At 39.0% G+C, this 18,887-nt stretch overlaps 2 protein-coding genes across 4 annotated transcripts in view; both read left to right on the top strand.

Annotated features, from left to right (window-relative positions):
- Positions 1 to 185: 185 nt before the first annotated feature.
- On the top strand, positions 186 to 3,279 carry efcab10 (EF-hand calcium binding domain 10). Its single transcript, XM_015352270.2, has 4 exons — positions 186 to 321; positions 966 to 1,130; positions 1,220 to 1,310; positions 2,758 to 3,279. The coding sequence occupies exons 1-4, from the start codon at positions 219 to 221 to the stop codon at positions 2,798 to 2,800; spliced, it is 402 nt and encodes a 133-aa protein (XP_015207756.1). The 5' UTR covers positions 186 to 218; the 3' UTR covers positions 2,801 to 3,279.
- A 3,310-nt stretch (positions 3,280 to 6,589) lies between these two features.
- LOC102690407 (zinc finger protein 800) overlaps positions 6,590 to 18,887 on the top strand; it is a 56,414-nt gene continuing 44,116 nt past the window's right edge. For 2 of the 3 annotated variants that reach the window (XM_015352409.2, XM_015352407.2), the window contains exons 1-2: positions 6,590 to 6,866; positions 12,908 to 12,991. In XM_015352409.2, the coding sequence (XP_015207895.2) occupies positions 12,945 to 12,991 (47 nt within the window). In that variant the 5' untranslated portion in view covers positions 6,590 to 6,866; positions 12,908 to 12,944. The remainder of the gene's footprint in view (positions 6,867 to 12,907; positions 12,992 to 18,887) is intronic. The other variant, XM_015352410.2, reaches the window with a different exon arrangement.

Raw genomic sequence — 18,887 nt, 5'->3', positions numbered from 1 at the left:
ACGTCAAGCCAGGCTAGTGACCGACTCTAGCAGTCCCATTTTGGGTCCCACATTCCTACAAGAACTACAGAGCCGGAAACTGAACGTAGTTAATATGAGTATTTGGCCGTTGCCTCACGCCAATGAGTCAGTGCAGCGTGCAAGTGTTTACCTCGTTTCACGTGACTGGACAGAGGCTGAGGCTGTAACATAGCAACAGTGCCTGCGAAATCAACAACATGGCGACACCTCGGGAGCGAGAAGCTGCTAGCTATCTCGAAAAACACAAAATCCTCGATCTGATGGATAACTTAGCTAGCATGCTGTTTTTCCACAGACCAGGTAGGTAAACATTTTCCTAACACGTAGTCAGTGCGGTCAAGCTACAGACACCATTGCATTTACAACACTTAATAGCGAAAACAGAACGTGTTGACAGATTGGTAGGACAAATGCATGTCTTGTATTTCTTTGTACATGGAAAAGGAAAACTAAAGCATGTGTTATTAAGTTTTTGTTTTGGAAGTTGGAAACGCATTGTCTACATCAATTTTCATAGCGCTTATGTTTACTCTATCATTTTATCGGTGTTTTAAGATAAAATAACCTGTATATTTCTGGAGCTACTCGCATTTCTCTATAACAGTCAATATTATTTTGATGTTTTACAACTACTGTTAAATGTATTCACTGAGTCAAACAACAGGAAGAAGTGTAAAGAGTGTCCTTTCCGTTTTGAATAAGGACAAGACGTCAGGTCAAGCTCGATAATGAACACACCGGAGGGCACTCAATTAGAAACAGCCTCAGTATAAGCTGAAAAATGCGTTGTGATGCAAAAAGTGACAAACTAAACTAGAAAAACCATGGTATGTTTTTTTCAGATGATCGTACAAAGTCATCTTATGCAAACTGGGTGTACGCCTTCTCTTCTTATGATTGATGGAAGATCTGTTATCATCACACACTTTTTCTCTCTCTCACAGAAAGGCCTCGTGAGTTTTTGATATCCCAACTTGAAATGCTGAAAGTAACCAGAATGAGAACCGCGGACAGCCCCTGTCTTTTCAATGACTCCAATTTAGAAGCAATTTTTGGAATTCTCGATCCCCCGAGGCAAGGATATATCACTCTTGCACAGTACAAAGAAGGTGAATTGGGATTTTTAAATCAAAACATGTTCAATATTATGCAGGTGATGAATGTATTCTTAAAATGTGTATTTTTATTTTTCCTACAGCACTGAAAACACTGGGAATTAAAACATTTGATGAATCTCCGGAAGGTTGTGAATTCAACAGAATATCACAGGATACATTTAAGAAAGAGGCGTAAGTAATTAACCATTTGTACCACTCCTTTCTGAGTTGTATTTTTCACATTGCTTATAACTTTTCATAATACCTTTACACTGGAATTATCGCTTATATATAGCACTTAGCAAAAAGCGAACAAGATGCCTGTTTTTTTTTTCTGTAGAGATTTATTAAAATGGAATCAAGTCAAGCAGGCCATATGCTGTCTTTCCTGGTATTCTTATTAGCAGTTAGCTCCATGTTTTAGGTTTTCCTTTGACATTGTCACATCAGTAATTGCTGTGCGTTACGTGCCGGTGTCTGACCATGTACATTAAGAAGTAGAAGTTGAAATGGAAGAAAAGGTAAACGAAGGTGTCTGTAATTGCCAAAGCTATGGTGCATTTAATCTGACAGCTAAGAAATTTGGAGTGGACAATTCCTATTAGTTGCTATTAGTACAAATCACACTTTTATATGATAGATAGGGAACATATCCATTGCATGTTTAAGTATAATCACATCTATATTACATTTTTAGTTTTGATTGCTTGCTATAACTTGAGCTTTAGATACTGCTTTGTTTTAATTATGTGATTTACAATCACAACATGTCCATATTGAGTAATAATGTTTTGCAATAACCTTTCTAAAAGTTCTGTTGATTGCTTGAACAGTTTACAGGGTATCATGCAAGTGTTCTGTTTGGTTAAATACAACTACATCATTTTGTCTCAGTAGGTATTAGATAAATGTTAATGTTATGCATTCAAAAATAAAAGCTTTAAGCTCTGCCCACTGTAGCTCAGTGTGCTAGCAAATATACTTTAACAAGAATCAGAAAAAAATGATAAATGCATTGTACTTGCAAGACTATACACCTTGTCAGCATTACACATAGATTTATTTTCAACATTCTGGTTATCTTGAAAGACATGTCATCATGGTGGTGTTTGATCAACTTTTACTGCATTAGTGCTTATTATCTCATTCTTTTAATTATTTGAACTGCCAGATAGGGGTAATTGGGTTTTTGGGACATTTAACACAAGTTTGCATCATTGTATCGGGCAAGATAAACCTTTTTGATAGATATTTTACTTCCTAACCACAAAATTGTATTAATGTTAAACTTTTCATAAGTTTAATACAGAATACTTCCTGATTCATACACAAAAGAAAATGTGAATTAATCACATTATTTTCTTAAACTAATAAATAGCTTTGTATACATACATTATTTATGTAGGTTGCAGCGTCAGCATCTCTGTAGGCTGCAAAGAAAAGTAAAGGTAAGGTCACCTGAAGAAGGCCCCACAGCTGAAATGATGTGTCTCTTTTCTTTTAAGCGTGGAATAAACCTTTACTTGTTCCTTTGCATACATTATTTACGTCTTAAATTATCAATTGTAAATATTTAGGTATCTACAGGTAATAAGGGACCTATTGAAATTAGTATAATTATTTTTTTTCTTTTTTGCAGGAAGGATGGCTTAATGAAGTGTTCTGCAACTTTTAAAGTTTAAGCTCTACAGTTCTCTCTTTAGAGGGTGTGACTTCAGATGGAATAGTTTTTTATTTTACAAACAACTTATTTAAAGTTACATATAATCTCTAAATGGTGTACTTTAAATTTATTTTTTGTACAGCATTTTCCCCCATTTGGGGCATTCTTTACACGTATTGTAAGATTGTGAAAATTAGTTAATTTTGAGCTTCTAACCCATGCAAAACAAATTACTTTTTGGCTTTTCCCAGTATTGCTAGTACAAGTAGATAAATCCTGAGCAGTTATTTCCATCACCTCTCTCTCTCATTCCCTCCCCAAAAAAGAAACCACATTCATTAAATGTATTATGTATGAAACATAAATGTTGTCATGGAGCTTAAATATAAACCAATATTTTTTAAATTGATACACTTTTGTTAGAGATATAAATATATTATTAACCTTAGTGCTGTTCTGATGTTGTAATTGAAAGTAAACTTATTGACCTGACTGAAACAGTTCAAAAGAATCATTTTTTTTCTAGTAGATTATCATGCAATATGAAAAATAATTTATTAATGGGATAAAATCCATGTGCAAAAAGGGCAAATTACAGATATACTGAAAATCACTGATAATATGAGGATTTAAAGTGGGAGTTTCTGATAGTGGTTTCACTACATCAAGAGTCGAAACCACCAACCATGTACTAAAGGAAGTAGTAGTTTTAGTTATTAAAGGACCAATTGCAGCTGGACTAAAGCAAACTAATGTCAGATGGATCTGGAAAACATGAGAACTTTAGAAATATTGAAATGAGGGGAGGCCATTTGGTAAAAGTTTATTTGTTTTTGTTATCTGCTTCAATTGTAGAAATGGTAATCCTATTTAAAAATAATGAATGGAAGGCAGCATACTCACTTAATAGGTTCAATTGTCTTTGCAAAACAGTTTCCTTTTGTCTAATACAAGTAAGATAGAAGTCAGCTGATGTATATGATTAATCATATTAAAGAAGGTGTCAAGGCAAGCTGCAGCCTAACGTAATAGGATGTGTAAAGTGTATTTAACAAAAAGAGCAGCTTTTGAACATGTTGATTCTGCCATTAGAACTGATAATGAACAGTTTAAGAAATAGCTTTAAGTCATATTTCCCCTAGGAAGTGTCATTCATCACTATAAAAAGTACTTTATAGGGGCTAAGCAGTAAAACGTATTGACCAGTGTGGTGTTTTTAAGAGTAACCGATTACTCCAGTCTGAGTGACAGGGCTTCACTGAGAAAATGAAGGTAAAGACCAATTACTATTATAGAATTTGCTAAGGTACCAATAAATAAACAACTACAGTGGTTATAGATAGCATTAGGCATAAAAAATAATTAAACTAAGATCCTATTTAAAAAAATGACATAAAATGAGATAGGATTTAATATGTTCCGATGGTTGAGAATTTTAAAACACTCTGTAACATGGAAACAAAACAAAAATCAGTCACAAAACAAGAATCTGTATGAAATGTAAATAATAATAACTTCCTAAAACTAAGATTTGGATATATTTCAAATGTATAAATCACACAAGTTTCAGGTAATTCCTGGGTTGTCTCAATCCATTTCAGGCACAATTATTCTTTGTCTGTTCCAGAGTGCTACAGAATTCTTCAGCTGAACTGGCTTTTTGGACCATAATATACAGTAGAATGGTGCCACTATGCAGGACTCTTACAGCGTACAGTAATAAACCTATGTTAAAGTGTTAAAACCTTATTACAAACCTAGGCCTTCAAGGTCTTTTATCCGACACTGGGGAGATTGAAATTGGCTTCTTCGATATTTTGAATTGAAAGGTTGATTTTTGCCCTAGTGGTTGCAGAATAGCCCAAGGGGTTGAATGACAATAAATCAAAATGGACATTGATATAGTTTCTTTCACGTAATTCATCTAAAGGTTATGCAGAGGAAATAAATAAATGGGATCAATTACCTCATGCAAGAGGAGTTGTAAATAGAAGGCGCTTCTACTCAAAGTACTCCCAAACTATAAACGTCTTTTACACGTGTAGAATATACAGTAGCAGCAAAGTGTCCTGATAGGGAAAGACAGCCAACAGGTCACTTGAAGATTAAACAGAGATACTGTATAGTGAAGGAGTAAATCTCCAAAATCATCAGGGCATTATCTTTGGGATTATAGTGCACGTTTAAATCAATTCATTTTATATAGGTAACCTGAACGTTATTATTATTGAAATAGGTTTGCTAAAAAATCAACATAGAGTAGACCCAAGCAGTCATGTGTTCGTTTATAATCCTTCCATTTCCGGGCGTTTTTCCTGGGCGATCAGCATATAGTATACTTTATACTATATAATTAGTATATTGTATTCCGTATTACAGTATACATCCTTATTTGAGTTTTACGTTCGCAGGGATATCACTTTAAAGCGTTTGGATAACTTTAACTAATCGTGGTCAAATTCACGTCAAACTTCCGAAGGTATGCAGAGAAAAAAATACATGATATACGGACTGTAACGTTTTGCTCTATCTTTATTAGCACGTCAATTTGTGACCAAATTCTTATCTACAATAATAGATAACAATACTATACTCAATAATGCCGAGACCCATATATACGGCAGCGCAATTACTGGAGCTTTTTAATAATGTACCTTTTTCAAGGGTTTAAAGACCAGCATGCCACCTGGGATTTGAACCCACGACCTTTCGGGCCGTTATCTTTAATACTGTTGCCCACATTTTGACAGTAAAATGATTTAGTGTTGTAAAAGACCACATTGCATTCGTTTTAACTGAAAAAACCGATTTGACCCCTATTATACTTGGTACGATTTATTTTTCGTGAACGTATGTGTTTGTATTTGGATGGAAGGCTACTTTTCGCTTTTTTAATGTAGCGTAGAAGCGAGGGAAAGAGGCTGATTATAAATAATGAATGGAAAAAGACACAACAATGGTTTTTAACATGCGTAAAAGTAAATGCTTTAAAGTTTCCAATCCTTTGTAAACCATTGCTCAATAAGACAAAAATAATTTTGTACTTGTAAATACTATAAATTCATAACATTAAAGGAAACTTGGAATAAAATCCAATCATTTAATTAGGATTAGTGTTGATTGAGTCATGACTTCAAGGGTACATCACAATGAATTATTTTTTAACGCGGTACTGTAAACTCATGACAGTTTCTTTAACTCGTAAAAATCAAACTTGTGGTAATTTCACTTGAAAACTTTACAAGGTGACAAAGAAAATCAAAACGATCAAAACTCAATATGGAAAATTAAGCGGAAGCACCACTTCTTAAATGTGGATAACAAAATACTTTAAATATTGATTTCGGATTTTTGAAGACAAATTTCGAATTCAGCTTGGCTGTGCTAAACGTTTGACACTATTCCTAAAATTTGAGGTACATTCTGGATCCACACCAACCTTGAGTGCTTCGGCTATTTTAGCACATTTTCACTAGTTCACTAGTAATTACGCCTGGATTTGTGTTCGAGGGCACGTCTTGAATAAATACTTAATTTATAAGATTCATTGGATGGTGATATTGCAACCCATCTTCTAACTTTTTAAAAAATATAAATCCAATGTACACCAAGCAACAGACGTTTTAAATTCCGTATCAAAAAAGTTTTCTTCGGTTTTTATCTCGTTATTGGCACTCTTGAGTTTTGGGAGAAATATGCTTGCGCCGAACGAAGAGTGACAAAAAAAAAACACACACGGCTAAAAACAATTGGGGCTGCAGCTGCCCACCCTTGCAGGGGGTCAGCTGCCCCCTGCCCACCCCTTCAAAGTGGCAACGACATTGGCATTCACATTGCTGTGGAGTGGAGCAAGTACTGCACCTTTGCGCAGCAGCAGCTCTTCAGTTCTCAAAGGTCTCCCTCTCAGTGCACAAAGGCAGCTGCCGAAGGAACAGTTTCAGCCTGAGAGCGAACCGGTGCTGAGAGCAGTGATAAACAATCTCCAGTAGATACCGAGAGACGGTCTGGGGGAAGCCACACAGACAAAACCCGCGACTGCAACGCTGTTTTACCGGGACCTCAGTCCTTGGCTGGACCGCAGACAGGTGAGAAACTCTGGAAAGCACCTTCGGAACCGGTTGTGAAGTTAATGTCTGGGCCTAGAGTCGCGCTAAAAGCGACCTGATTCCGTGCCTCTGTTTCCCGTACGTGGTTGTTTTTTTGCAGAAAATGGCGTCATCGCTCTCTTGTGTTCTAGCTTTGCAAAGAGGGGAAACGCACCGGTTTGTAAAGTCGAAACTGCCCTTACACGTTGCCACTAAAGGTCTTCCGTGTGGCCTTTGTGGTTTATGGACCCTCGGATCCCCCTTGTATCGTTTTAATCTGACTTTGTCTTAAAACGAAGGCAGTGGAAAGACGCGCAAAGCCGGAAGGGTCACCGGTCCTGTGCGCCAAGCTGCTTCTTGGAAAAGGTGGCACCGAGCCGCAAAGCGCAGCGTTTTAGGGTTCAGATTTGGGCCATTTGTAATGGTTCTGGTACAGTACATGGCTGGTAGCCGATGTGCTTTATTTCGATGTGTTCTTCATCGCGTTTAAAAATAACCCAGATGAAAAACTGTTTATGTAAACACGGTGTTCTTTGGATATCTTTTCTTTGGTTCAGCCCGCTTTTACGCTGCACTCCCCTGCCATGCAGCAGTCTGTAAAGGGGGCCTCTCTCTTACGGTTTGAAAGGTGCGTTTTGTACTTGGCTTTTCCTTTGATCAACTTAATCTGGCCTTTTGTGGCCCAAAATAGGGGCGTTTTGGGACTGACAATATAGCCGTGTAAAGGAGATTTCAGGGGATAATGGAGCGATGCAAATCGTGCCATGAGAACGGTAAACTGCTTTTGCGCTCTGGATTGCCGAATGCCAGTAAAGAAAGGCTCCAAGCAAAATTCTCTGCTGGACAATCGGAGTGTACGAAACACACAAAAAAACACGGGTTGTTGTAGCTGCGCAACGGTGCTACAGCTTTGCGCATGCAGGCAGCACTTGTCGACAGTCTGCTGCTGCTACAGTCGCCCTTTCCTGTTGGGTTGGCTTGTTGAAAATGTTTTATATTGTTTGGAGAAACGGTTATGATTGTCTTAATGGCCACTGCCTCCAAGTTACCGCTGTCTTGGAATTCAATATAAAGTTTGTGCAGCTGCCGATACATCTTGTCCGCGTGTACGCGTCCCCCGCTGAATGTTGCCAAGTATCTCAGCACCCGGATCCCCGAGCGGGTGGCCAATTAAGCGCCGCACTTTTTCAGACAAAAAAGTTTTTGCACTTTAAAAAAGTGCTAGTTAAGGCTCTTTGCGCTGCCCAATCTGGAATCGGAACGAACAACAAGGGGACAACGATACCCATACAAAGCTGTGTCCGGTTTAAATGCATTATCAACAGTTTCCAAGATAACACTTTTTTTAAATAGGCACCTGTGGGAAAACAAAAGGGTTATAAACTGGTTTATACTCAGACACACTCACGTGTTTATGGTTTAAGTTTCCTTACGTCGAACTGAACCTTTTTGCACTTACAGATTTCGCTGTGCCAATTGCGTCACGCAGTGATTCTGTGCTTTCGGTTGTGCTCACTGCGTCTGAAAGGCAGCGGGCTGGATTTAAGCGAAGTAAATGGCTTTCGGACTAAATTGTATAAAAACAGTTAAATAAAATTCGTTTCAGGATGGGAAAACGTGGATTCAGTGTACCGTAGTAGATCTGCAATAGGCTTGGTATATGATGCAAGCGAAAGAGTTTTAAACGCTCCAGCTCGTGTGGTACACAAGGTAGTTGCATTTTCCAGATCGGAGACACGTGTCTGTGTGGGTCTGATGGCACGGATAGTTTTTCCCGATTGTGCTGGAGATGAAGGATTGGAAAGAAAAGCATACCAGCTCTTGCTACTTAGGTTTTTTATTGTGATGTTTCTTCAAATATACTTTGTTTCTTGCATCGCTCTTCGGAATCGGTGAAGAAAATGTAATGTTTTATGTTTCGTGTTGTATGTATATGATCGAAGGTGCGCAGTATGTGGACAATGATTTTAAGACGCGTTAAAGCGTTTTGCCTATCCATAATGACTTTTTTCGAGTTGGGTATATACTTGAACGAAATGAAATCAAAACGCAGAGCTTTTGTTTTCGATACTCACATTAGACTTCTGTTAGATGCTGTACTGTCAGAAAAATTGGAGATAGATTGTCTGAAGCGGAAAAAAAACAGTTTCCACATTTTGTTTTAACTAACTCGGTATTTAATGAAGGACGAAACGGAACCTTTTGAAATGTAAGAGCAAAACTCTCAGTGGCACTGAATAGTTTAACATCTTTTCTCCCAGCTGGTGGTTGCATAATTAATTTCAGTTTTATTGAGGTCTTACTGCTTTTAATTGGTTTGTATCAAACACCACCGTATTTGGGCTTTTTAAAATTTGTTTTACATAATTTATTTTCTGTGTAAATGGAGAACAGTTCACGCTGTTTGGAAACTTGTTGAAAGGTTTGTAGCAGTAACGGCTGTTAAGAAGATTTGTCTGGAAGATTCGCCATGCTGTGCACACTCAAAAGATTCTCCATGAGTTTCAACAACACATCCTTAGAAGTATTCTTTTGTCGTGTATTACATTTCTATCTGTGATTCAAACTATTTCAACTGTTTAATGTCTGTAGAATGGTAAATGCGCACATACATGTAAACTTTGAAATCAAATGTAATTAGTGAGCTGTGCCAAATCAGTCATGCTTTGCTTGTCATTATATAACATTGTTTTATAATCTAATTAAACGTGGATATTCATTTGCAGTAAAAATACAGATTTCTGGGTTATTTTTTATTAAGATATTGGGGGGCATGGTGGTACAGTGGTTAGCATTGATGCCTGGCAGAGCTGGGGCCCTGGATTCAGTTCCAGACTTGTTGTGCTGTCTGTGTGGAGTGTGTAGGTTCTCTCCATGTTCATGTGGATTTGTTTGGGTGCTCTGGTTTCCTCTCACAGTCCAAAGCACATACTGGTTGGTTAATTGACTTCTATGAATATTGACTCGAGGTGTGAGTGCTTGTTTGTGGCTGTCTGTGTTTGCCCTGCAATCGACTGGCTTCCTGTCTAGGATGTACCCTGTTTTGCGCTCATTGCTTGCCGGGATAGGTTCTGGCTCCCCTGCAACCCTGAACTGGCAGAAGCGGTCAGAAAATGGATAGATTATTAAGAAATTGGAAAACAGGGAGTTAGTTTGGAAAATGTTTCACCCGAAAAGTTTTTTCAGTATTGTCTGGAGGAGAGACATTTGCTTCTTGTAACAAAGCAGCATTCTAGATGACAGAAGTCTTTGCAAATCACTTTAAAAAAGGACACTTTAACCCCTGTGGCATCTGTCAAGAAAGTCTGAAGCCTACTAGCCCTTTGCTTTCTTGGATTGACCCAAGCACCTATCATTTAATTTAAACTATCTTTGTTATAGAACAAAATGAAAATTGAAGTTCCATATAGTATTGGAAGTTATATTGGAAGTTCCCACTCGGCCTGTGTGCTACATTTCCCCTTTTAAAAAACGTCTTGATGCGTTCGGTGTGCTAAATAACTCCAGAGATGGCCCGCCTCTTGCAGGTTTGAGCGAAATGAAACGCAGCTCTGACCTTAAACTGGCATAGTATTTGTTATAAGGAACGTTTCAGATGAGGGGGTGCCGTTCAGCGAGTTATGCTCATTTGGTTGCACAGTAGCTAATTAGTCGTAGAATGTCATGAAGTTGTTTTATGAAAATGGTGAACATTATGGTGTTCCTGAGCGTCTCACCAAGTAAAGGTGGTAAAGTATTTAAATGATAGTTCAGACATTGCTGGTTGGAACCCTGGCTGTGCCTGGGATCTATGAAATCGATGCACAGGCTCCGATGTTATATGGGCTTCTGTCTGTTGCAGAGGGGAGTAGAGGTTAGGGTTTTAGACTCTTGACTGGAGGCTTGTGGGTAGCAAAGCTGCTACACCGAAGAGCAAAGTACTGTACTGTACTCTACCGAGCTGGCCTCAGCAAACCCATCTGTATCAATGTAATCTATTGTATATAAGCCATTTCAGCATATAATAATAATTAGGTTTATTCCATCCTGGAAAGAAGAAAGAAAACATGTTTCCGCTGTGGAGCCTTCTTCAGGTGTGAGCACCTGAAGTTCCTCACACCTGAAGAAGGCTCCACGGCTGAAACGTTGTTTTCTTTTTTCTCTTTTCATCGTGGAATAAACCTATTACTTGTTCCTTTGCAGCTACCCACCTGGACTACTACTACTAATAATGATTAATAATAAATTAGCTTCCTTCTTGTGCAGCGGTGAACCCTGTGACTTTATGGGTGCCTTTGAGCTTTTAGTATTGCCAGTGATAGTGTCACACCTGCTGCTAGTCAGAATCCTCTCACCCTAATCAAGCACCAGCTGGAGGCAATCCCCACAAATGATCTAACCCTTCTTCCAATCAGAGCACCTCACTTGCTAACACACCCTCTATTTCCAGACATACTCAAGCCTTCTCCGTTTCACTGAACATTGCTTGGTATTGTTAGCTTCCTCAGAACTTCTTGCCTCGCATTGATAACTATTGTTCTTGCTTTTGGATACTCGAACCCAGAACTCACCTTTTGAACTCGATCGAGTCTAGCGTTTTGGATTTGTCTGCCTTCTCCTCCTGGATTACCTTCGGTATCGAACCCGGAACTCGCCCTTGACTACGCCTCCGCCCTTATGTTTTGGATTTACCTAAAAATCTCTCCTGACTCGGCTCCACAACTCCGCATAGGGTTCATCATTCAATATACAACGCACAGCGTTACCGATAGCCATGTCACATCTGCAAACAATGATCATTTACTTTCTCTGGAAGTCTGAAAGCTCATGTATGGTGGAAGAAAAGCAGTTTCTTTCATCGCCCTGATATTAGGATCCCGTTTGATGACTCTGAGGCCTGCCATGTGCCCGGTGCTCTAAGAATAGGCTCTGGGTTGCTGTGACCCTCACCATGACAAGAAGCCTTCTGATAATGAATGAAAAGTGTAGCTCCAGTTTAACAGTGTGTTGTGGTCTCTTTTCATTCCAAGTATTCATAGGGCTGTAAGAGGTTTTAAGTTGGTAAAAAAAGGAAGGGCTTTAGAGAAAGACCTGTTGTACTCTTGGAAAGTTCATAGATATTGAAGAGAAAAAAAAGTAAGCAAATAAAATCTAATATTGTCTGATTTATGGCATTGTAGTGGTAAGGAGCAAGATTTCTTAGCTATATATATTACATCTGGAATGTATTGCTTAAGCAGTGTGAAAAGAAATTGAAAACCGACACTTAGCTTACTTGTCTAATGTCTTTTAATTTTTTTAAAGAAAAGTTCTTGTTCTTCCAACTCATATCACTGCAGCTGTTATTGGTGCCAAGCACCACCACTTACAGTTCTAATACAACAGTCGGAACCCTTTATGAACAGTGTTTTCAATGAAGATATTGTCAGAGCTGGGCTTGGAGGAAAGAGACGTGCAAAGGAAACCTGTACGCACAGCAGTGAGCCTGAAAGTGTCTTGAAATCGTAGCGTGTGCCATTTATCTGGCACCCTGTTTTAAAAACTCCCGTTGCACGCCACTTTCCCTCCTGTGTAGAAGCTGTTTTGCGAAAGCAAAGCCTGTTCCTATTTATGCTTACATGCAAGCTGGATGGCAGCAAAGTGGCGTCATGGGCCAGCTTGCTGGTGTCGGGATTCTATTCTAAGGCAGCACAGGCACAGCAGGTTTCCTAATTCAAATCCCGTTTACACACTCACTGTTACTGTGACATTTATATTGCTTAGTAGTTTCTTTTTAGTGTATAGGATTGCTTTGTGTGTACAACTACAGTGAAAATAATTTAACTCCTACTGGCTCTAGCTACCAGCGGAAGTAGTGTAGGATTTTCTCTGTAATCATTTTGATCCTTTCTTTTCATGTTGTTCAAATGAACCGTTAGTCAGTTCCTGAAGTACAGAATGCAGCGTTCGGAAGCTTCTTTTTTTTTCCTCTTTTAACAAAACTCACATTTTCTCGTAATGGCAGTGCTGAAATAGCAGGCCTTGCCATTATGAGAAAATGATTTTTGGACTTATCCTCACAGGCTGAGACAGGAACTGAAATACTAGGCATCTGCAAAGATGGATCCTTCATCTCTCAGTTGCCAAATATGTGGATCACTATGGAGGTAAATGCAACTCTGATCATCTCTGCTCGACATTGGTGTTACCACATTCTTGTGTGTTTTCTTTGGATCTCTGTAGCTAAACAAAGCTGGGCCTTCAGTATTGGGATAGGAAACCTCTGAGGAATTACTTGCTTGCTAATGTGTGTGGTGTTGGTGGACCAGTAGGTGGTGCTCTTGCATTTAGATAAGACTTTTCAAGCCAGTTTCTTGGTGTGACAGTACAATGTGCTGAAGGGGCTGGTATCATTTGGATGAGATGCCAGAATGAAGTCCTGAATGCTTGTTATTACTTAAGATCCCATGACACGGTATATACTGTAAATGTAATAGTGTTACCCTGACCTTCTTGCTTAATTCCACTCTGATCTAATGCAGTTTGGCTAATCTTAAATTACCCTTTAGGGTAGCTTGATGGTTGGCATTGCAGCCTCACAGTGCTTGGGCTCTGGGTTCAGTTTTGGTCCTGGGGTGCTATCTGAGTGGAGTTTTTGTGTTCTTCCCATGTTTGCCTGGGTTTCTGCTGGGTGCTTGGGTTTCCCCTTACAGTCCAAGGACACACTGGAAGGTTGGATGTCTGTTTCCAGGCCTTAATGAGAAATTGGCAATCCTGGTCCTGGAGGGCGTTGTGTGTGTCCAGGTTTTCATTTCAGCACTTGACCTAAACCAGTTCAGTATCAACTCGTTAACTGGCCCTGGCATGAGGTTGTGTTTCATGTCCTGAGATAGATTAGTGTCCTGTCCAGGCTGTAACCTGCCTTGCGCCCGCTGCTTGTCAGGATTGGCTCTGACTCCCCTGTGACCCTGTATGAAATGGTTAGAAAATGTCTTGATGGATGGAAGTTCCCCTCTGATTAAATTGATAGTAATTTCTCACATGAGCCAGAGGCAAAGTACAAATGCAAACTGTTTTTTTGTGTTCCTGCATAAACTATGAAAAACAATAATAATTAAACAATTTATTTGTTTCTAAACAGTTTTAGAAGTGCAGTACCTGCACAGAGCTTTGCTGTATTAAAATGTCCTAATGAAGGTTTCCTTTTTCCAAAGAGCTAAAGGTAATTATTATTATTGGTAATAATAGTTCCTTGCACTTATACAGAGCTTTTCTGGACACTCCACTCAAAGCAGTTTACAGGTAATGGGGATCCCCTCCACCACCACCAATGGATGATGTGAAAGCAGCCATAGTGTGCCAGTCTACTTACCACACATCAGCTATCAGTGTGGAGGAGAACAGAGCCAATTTATAGATGGAGGCCATGATTGGTAATGACCAATGGGAAAACTCTTTTTGAGAAATGCCCTGGGGTTTTCAATGACCACAGAGAGTCCGGATGTCAGTTTTACACCTCATCTAAATGACAGAACTTTTTACAGTATAGTGTCCCCGTCACTATACAGGTATATTAGGACTCACACAGACAGCAGGGTGAGCACCACCTACTGGCCCCACTAACACCACTTCCAGAAGCAACCTTAGTTTTTCCCAGGAGGTCTCCCATCCAGGTACTGACCAGGCTCACAAATTATGTCGGCCCATAAATTATGTCCTTATTACAATGAAACCACTGAAACCACTTTGACCTACTGCAAAGTATGTGCTTTGTTTTGCACATTTCCATGGAAAAGATTTGCAAAGTGAGTTCATTGCACCTCCATTCATTTAAATGATTTGTGCTGCTCTCTAATTAACTGATATTCCAGGTAAAGCCAGAGTATTCTGTGGATTTTAATAGCCATCACAAAACAATTCATTTGAGGCATTTATAGATAATATTCACATCCACCTGGAGGGCAAAGTATATTATGCCTATTGTTCTGTTCTTGGGAAATTAACTTGACATTTTTGTAAAAAAAAAACTCTCAAACCTTCTTCTACCTTGGTGCAGTTTTGTCAAGTAATGTGTTTTGGGGGGTTTTCACATATGTAGAGTTCCCCTAGATCAGGAACCAGCAGGCTTGGATCTGGAGAGCTGCAGTCCAGGTAGTCTTAGTTCACCCTTTTTGTAGATCAGGAACAATTGTAAATTATTGATTAAGGTAGTGATTCATTCACTTAATTGAAATCCTGCTCTTCTGCGCTGACGGGTTGTCAGATTTTCGTTTCAGATAATCTCTAAATTGTGTTACAGCGGTCAGCATTGCTGCCGAACAGTGCGGGATTTTTTGGTTTGTTTCTGGCCCGAGACACCCCCTGTGTGGTCTCCTGTGGCCATGTGGGTTTTTACCAGAGGCTCTGGTTTCATCCCACAATCCAGACGCCTGTGTCTTTGTGTCCTGCGTGCGTGCGCCATCCGATCCTGACCCAACCTTGTGTCTTCCTTCTCTGGCTCACAGCGACACTGCATTGAACAAAGCTGTTTTTGGAAATCGAGGGAATGATCTCTTAATTACTCAATTTAACAAACGACCTGTTTCATTGATCACGGTTAAATTGTTCCAGGTCTTCAGAGGTTTCAGATTTAACTGCTGGCTAGGGACACTCACGGGCCAAGGCTGGAGATCCCTGCCCTACGTGTTCCGTATCACTCTTTATTTCTTTTTTTTGTTTTCAAATTCAGATCTGCAATTCTTTTTCTATATTGGCCAGATTTGGAACAGACGGCTCTGATGTTTTTCACATCCCGGCTTGCAGCTTTGAATCCTTTGCCAGCTGAGGCACTTGAGAAGCCCCTGTCCTTTCCCAAATCCTTCTTTAAGATCAGAAAATGGTGATCTTGTATTTTATTCTGACAAGTTGTCTTTAAGGTATCCTTCAAATGTTCAGTTTTATATCCATTCAATGTAGCTTGTTGAAATTAGGGCTGGGTGTTACTGCCTAAAATTTATATCGCTGTATAATTTTAATTTTGGATGGTAATGATGCATCATCACTCTATAGAATTCTTTTTTCATAATTTCAATAGAACATGCTTTAAAAGGAGTATAAGACTTGGATAATAAGTTTTATTGCCTGGAGTTAACTATTAGGTCATTATTAACTGTTGGTTAGCTACTGTGTTGTTCCTTTAGTATTTTTAAAATTTCACATTGAATTGAAGTAGAAGTCAAACTTTTTAAAAACATTTTTATTTTGCAGAACTGAAACAATACAATAAACTTATGTACATTAATTAAGTAAACATATAATACTTCAAATACATTTCTTATAAACCTAAATATAATACTTCTTAAAACAAAAAATTACACAAATAAGTTAAAAATTATTCAAGAATTAAAGTAATACTTTCTCAAGTATTCAAATGGCTGATTAGTGTAAAAATTTGAAAAAGTTTAGTCCTTAGGTGATAGAAGAGGTTGCTTGTATTACCGCCTCTGGCTAAAATTGGCGCCCGACATAGTTTGCATAGTTTTTTGCTCGTGGTCCGACTTTTTAAATCCGAAGCCTTTCCGAACACGAAGCACCCTTCTTTTCAACAGTTTCATCGCTTGTTCCCATCTCGCTTTCTCCATTTCCCCGCGTATTTGTGTTTGCAGACGGGCACACTGAACACGTGTGTTTTTCACGGAAAAGGAAGAGGACGCCTGCGTGTTTTTATTGGCCGCAATGACCTCAAATGCGTCATAGACTGGACGTCTGAACCATCAAAAATCAATAATTCGAAACCTATCAGATTTCCAAAAATCAGCAAGGTGAACATCTTCAGAATTATATACAGTACCTTGCACAAGTACTCAGACCCTTGACCAGTTTTCTCATTTTACTGAATTACAAATCCTATATTGAAATTTATTGCTCTTTGATATTTTTATTTCTAAGCACAGAAACTCAAAATGAATTATTTTAATGTGATGTTAGAAAATATTCTTAAAAATAAAATAATTAAATATGCTGTTTGCGTAAGTATTCAATCACTGTGTTGTGGTGTTCTAAGTTTACACAGGTGGAAAACAATTGCCTAATGAGTACACAATTGCCTTACAATTGGCCTCTACCTGTGAATCATTAAAATAAGTGCCACATTTTCTGGATAAAAACCCCACAGCTAAGGGATCATTATCCAGGTTGTGAATCTGACAGCAGGACAGCTGTGCAAATGAAGCCTAAAGAGCATTCCAGAGAAGTTAGAGATAAAGTAAAACAAATGCATAAATTATGAAAAGGGTACAAAAACAATATCAAAGTGTTCGGATGTCCCAGTGGGCACTTTTGGTTCAATTATCAGGAAGTGGAAGCTACATCACATCACCCAGACACTGCCTAGAAAACTGCACGAACAAGGAGATTTGTGAGAGAAGCCACAGACAGGCCAACAATCACTTTGTAGGAACTACGGGGTTCAGTAGCTGAGAGCAGAGTAAAGGTGCACCAGTCAACCACAGCAAGAGTGCTGCACAACACTGGCCTGTATGGGAGGGTGGCACAAAACAAGCCATTGCTCAAAAAGAACCATGTGAAAGCACGTCTGGAGTTTGCCAGAAAGCATGATAGTGAGATGTGGGAAAAGATTTTATGGTCAGATGAGACCAAGATAGAGCTTTTTAGCCAAAATTCAAAGCGATATATTTGGAGCAAATCTAACACTGCCCACATCTAAAAGAACACCGTACTCAGTAAAATGAGAGAATTGATCAAGGGTCTGAGTACTTTTGCAAGGCACTGTAATTGGAGCTAAAATCCGGCAGAATTTTAAACTATGACGGGTCAATAGTAAAAATTTCCAAACCTTGTTTGGATGCCGCCAGCATCGTCCCAATCTATGTAAACATCAAAATCCATCCTCTACCGCTATAAACGGTATAGCCAAATTCATATCGTGACGCGTATTTCTACCGGTATACTGTCTATACCGACTATTCTGCCCACCCCTAGTTAAAATCTTAAGCTTAAGTTCAAAGTTGAACTTTTCTTTCTTCTTCCTTCTGACTTACGAAGGTTAGATTTATCTAATTTTAGGACCTGGTAAGGACCAGATTTTTTATGTCCTGATGTATAAAACCATAGAATTGAAAGAGGGTGTACTTTCCTTTCCACATGACTGTAGATAGCAGCTGTGTGCAAAATTCAGCAGTGCCAGGATTTTGAGTTCAGTGCAAAAAACAGAGGGGTGTTAGTGAGGTAGGAGGATGTAAGAGGTGGAGGTTGGGAGTCTTATGGCTGTGGGGTAGAAGCTTTCTTTGAACCAAGAGGTCTAGGCTTTTATACTCCTAAATCTTCTGCCAGATGGAAGAAGAAAAGTGCATTCCCAGGGTGGTTTTGATCCTTGATTATATTATTTGCCATTCCCAGGCAGTGCTTGGTGAAGTTGGTCAAGATGGAAGGGAATTCTAAACCAGTGATGGCCTTGGCTGTCTCCACCACCTTCTGTGTTCTGAGATGTGATTCAAAGTCATGCAGAGCATGACCACCCGTATCTAAAACGTAATATTAGTGTTCAGCAGAATATTTATATCCTACAGCATGTTCTTTTTTCCTGTGTCCATCGTGTGTGGTTTCTGCTGCATCGGGGCAGTAATCTGGTTAGTGCTGTCATTGCAGTGCACATTCTCCTGTCACACTGTGTGAGCTCAGCATGCCCTATCAGCACTTCCAATACTGTACTGCTGCCATACTGTGATCTCAGCAACACTCGCTGGTGAAACGGCTGAAGTTAAGCAGAATGAAAATAGCATGACCGTACATGCACAGATCACCTATGAACTCAAACTACAATTTGACAGTTTCATCTGTCTTGAGCAGTAGTTAGATCAGCTGTAAAAAGGTTACTTCACAAACTAAAAAATGAGGAGAATTTTTATGATACAGTGAAAGAAGAATTTGTAAAGAAAGGCTGAGAAATAGACTTAATCTAAGAGTAATGTGAGTAAGTTTTTTGCATGCATACAGTGTCTTGTAAAATATATTCACCCCTTGTAAAATTTCCACGTTATTTTCTGAGCTTGTGGTCCTTTCAAA

This window comes from Lepisosteus oculatus, chromosome 7 (assembly GCF_040954835.1).
Source record: "Lepisosteus oculatus isolate fLepOcu1 chromosome 7, fLepOcu1.hap2, whole genome shotgun sequence".
NCBI classification, from domain to species: Eukaryota; Metazoa; Chordata; class Actinopteri; order Semionotiformes; family Lepisosteidae; genus Lepisosteus; species Lepisosteus oculatus.
Note: the sequence above shows the minus strand (reverse complement) of the source record. Positions and strands in the feature narration are given on the sequence as shown.